Here is a 2,385-nt window from a genome sequence, read left to right on the forward strand (position 1 = left end):
TAGCACTCCCCTTAGTGCCTTATACTTCTTCCTTGCTTACTCATTATCGACAGTGAAATTATTATCGGACACCCTGTATATCTTTATTTATTTATTTGATTGTCTGACTCTTCCTGTCAAAATGTAAATCTATGAGGACAGGGACTTTTACCTATTTTGTTGTTGGCTGTATTCCTAGTGCTTAGTTCCTGGTTCATAATACAAGAAATTATTAGGTAAGAACTACTTCAGCCTAATCATTTATTTATTCAAAAACTTTTTTAATCACCTAGTATTTGCAAGACATTGTATGGGCAAACTATGGAAATAAAAAATTAAAGGAGTGATGATTTATATCCTCGAGCAGTTTATAATCATATAGGGGAATAGACATGTGACCAACGGGTATAGAAACTAAATTGGGGTATATTGGTGGGTCCTAAGGAAGGCTTGATAAATCAGGTGCTATTTGATCTGGATATTAAAGAATAAATAATATTTTGAGAAGTGTAAAATAGGGAAAGAAAATTTCCGGCTTGAACAAAGAAATCTGAGTCACAAGATCTTAAAAGTCTATGTCACAGAATAGCCCTTTTTGTCTGTCTAGTATACATCATTACTTATTCCTCCTCTAGGGAAAAGGTGGTGAATATTGATTTTACTGATATAGCAGTTTAGCATCAAATGCTCTTTCTTTGTGGTTTCCTCAGGTAAACACGGGTACCAATCTACCAGACTACTTTACCGTCCCTTAAGTTAGCAAGCTCATGTGGCAGCTTAGTTACTGTCACATGTAACTGCAGCAGTAGTGGCCAAAAGAATGTCATTTGTTATCCATGAGGTGCTCAGGTAATATTTGACTTTCATGGTTATATACTTTTTCATAGAGGCTGTTAATATAATACTATTAATTAGAATTTTCTCATTTTTTTTCTCTTTAGGTAAATGAGAGTGAACTTATCAAATGAACAGGGACAAGCACTCTGTGGTGTCTGAATTTGTGTTGCTGGGACTCTCCAATTCTTGGGAGATTCAGATTTTTCTTTTTTGCTTTTCTTGTCTTTTCTATGTGTCCGGTGTGATGGCAAACCTCATTGTAGTGGTCACCGTAACCTCTGACCCTCACTTGCACTCCCCCTTGTATATTTTGCTGGCCAACCTCTTCATCACTGATCTGATATTTTGCTCCATTGCGGCACCCAAGATGATCTGTGATATTTTCAGGAAACAGAAAGTCATTTCCTTTGGGGGCTGTGTAGCTCAGATCTTCTTTAGCCATGCTGTTGGGGGCACTGAGATGGTGCTGCTCATAGCCATGGCCTTTGACAGATATGTTGCCATATGTAAGCCCCTTCACTACCTGACCATCATGAATCCAAGAATGTGCATTTTGATTCTAGTGGCTGCCTGGGCCATTGGTCTCATTCACTCATTGGTCCAATTGGCTTTTGTAGTAAACTTGCCCTTCTGTGGCCCTAATGTTTTGGACAGCTTTTACTGTGACATACCTCAGCTCATCAAACTTGCTTGCACAAATACCTATAAACTGGAGTTCATGGTTACTGCTAATAGTGGGTTCATTTCCTTGAGTGCTTTCTTCTTGCTCATCCTCTCTTACATCTTCATTCTGGTCACTCTTCAGAAACACTCCTCAGGAGGCTCATCCAAGGCTCTCTCTACTCTGTCAGCTCATATTACTGTTGTGGTTTTATTCTTTGGACCACTGATTTTTTTCTATGTATGGCCCTCTCCTTCAACACATCTGGATAAATTTCTAGCCATATTTGATGCAGTTTTCACTCCTTTTCTGAATCCAATCATCTACACATTCAGGAACAGGGAAATGAAGATTGCGATAAGGAGAGTGTTCGGTCAATTTATGGGTTTTAGAAAAACTACTTAAGTGGCTTTATTAAAACACAGAATTTCCAAGTGACTATTGAAAGTCCACAGTTGGCAGTCCTCATAAGAAGAGACTTTCTCCTGTGCATCACTTTGTGTTCTCACAGACCTTCATTGCCCATATGGAGGGTCTATTTTGTTCCCGCTGAAGAATGAGTGATGTTTGTCCTCGAAGAGAAAGAGACTTTATACATAATATATAGAAATCAAAGATTATATTCACTCCTAAGTTTTAGTTCCCAAAGAATCATGTCATGTCATTAATAATATTCACATGGATTAAATAATGGTGTAAATAAGTTTGTTTCTCAGAATAACTGTATTGCTGTTTTCAAGCTGTCCTGCCCTCTAATTGGAATATTTGTTAACATCATGCTTTATTATCTGTGTACATCTCATATCTCCATTTTTATTTGTTCTGCCTTGTAATCTCAGTCTTCTGATTATTTGTTCTGCCTTGTAATCTCAGTCTTCTGATTATTTGTTCTGCCTTGTAATCTCAGT

General features: G+C 37.6%; 1 protein-coding gene across 1 annotated transcript; it reads left to right on the forward strand.

Annotated features, from left to right (window-relative positions):
* Positions 1 to 943: 943 nt before the first annotated feature.
* Positions 944 to 1,882, forward strand: LOC105536693 (putative olfactory receptor GPCRLTM7). Its single transcript, XM_011976123.1, has one exon. It carries the CDS (start codon positions 944 to 946, stop codon positions 1,880 to 1,882), a length of 939 nt encoding a protein of 312 aa, XP_011831513.1.
* Positions 1,883 to 2,385: the final 503 nt, after the last annotated feature.

The sequence above is a fragment of the Mandrillus leucophaeus genome, unplaced genomic scaffold, assembly GCF_000951045.1.
Source record: "Mandrillus leucophaeus isolate KB7577 unplaced genomic scaffold, Mleu.le_1.0 Scaffold163, whole genome shotgun sequence".
Classification (NCBI taxonomy): Eukaryota; Metazoa; Chordata; class Mammalia; order Primates; family Cercopithecidae; genus Mandrillus; species Mandrillus leucophaeus.